General features: G+C 59.5%; 1 protein-coding gene across 1 annotated transcript; it reads left to right on the top strand.

Annotated features, from left to right (window-relative positions):
• Nucleotides 1-95: 95 nt before the first annotated feature.
• On the top strand, nt 96-547 carry EMH_0061860 (uncharacterized protein; the record flags this gene model as incomplete). The annotated part of the gene is made up of 2 exons (XM_013497971.1): nt 96-381; nt 483-547. The coding sequence occupies 2 exons, from the start codon at nt 96-98 to the stop codon at nt 545-547; spliced, it is 351 nt and encodes a 116-aa protein (XP_013353425.1).
• Between the last annotated feature and the right edge of the window lie 28 nt (nt 548-575).

The following is a 575-nucleotide window of genomic DNA, read 5'->3' as shown; positions in this document are numbered from 1 at the left end:
TCTTGAGGGAATTCCTGGGGGCCTGAAGGGCCCCCTGGGGCCTTGAGGGGCCCCCTGCTGCTGCATGTTAGATCATTGCTTCCCAAGCAGCTCCGATGCCGACCGCAATCAAAGTGAGGCCTGCTGCGAGGTTAAGGGTGAATTCGCTCATCCACCGCTGCAGCAGCAACCCCCCCATCACCCCCGCTGCCGTCACCAGCGCGTGGCCTATGCAGCTGCCTGCGGCGACACAAACAGCAGCAGCAATAGCAGCAGGAGCAGGAGCAGCAGCAGCAATAGCAGCAGCAGTAGCAGCAGCAGCGGCGAGAGCAGCGGTTCTGTATATTCCCTGTGGCGACAATGTTAACAGAAATCTCAAGAAAGAGTACAAGTGCGTGAGAGGTGCGGAGGGCGTTTCAACATGCAGGTGGCTCTGCGTCTACTGCTGCTGCTACTGCTGCTGCTCCTGCTGCTGCTACCGCTGCTCCTGCTGCTGCTTCCAGGTCTATGGGCCTACCGAGAAAAACTCCCCAAGCGTTCTGTGCAGCAGCAAGGGAGACGGTGGTGAACATCGACTTATCCCCCCACTCCGCAAC

Source organism: Eimeria mitis, genomic scaffold, assembly GCF_000499745.2.
Source record: "Eimeria mitis Houghton genomic scaffold, Emh_scaff3061, whole genome shotgun sequence".
Classification (NCBI taxonomy): Eukaryota; Apicomplexa; class Conoidasida; order Eucoccidiorida; family Eimeriidae; genus Eimeria; species Eimeria mitis.
The sequence above is the reverse complement of the archived record's forward strand: the minus strand, read 5'-3'. Positions and strand labels throughout refer to the sequence as shown.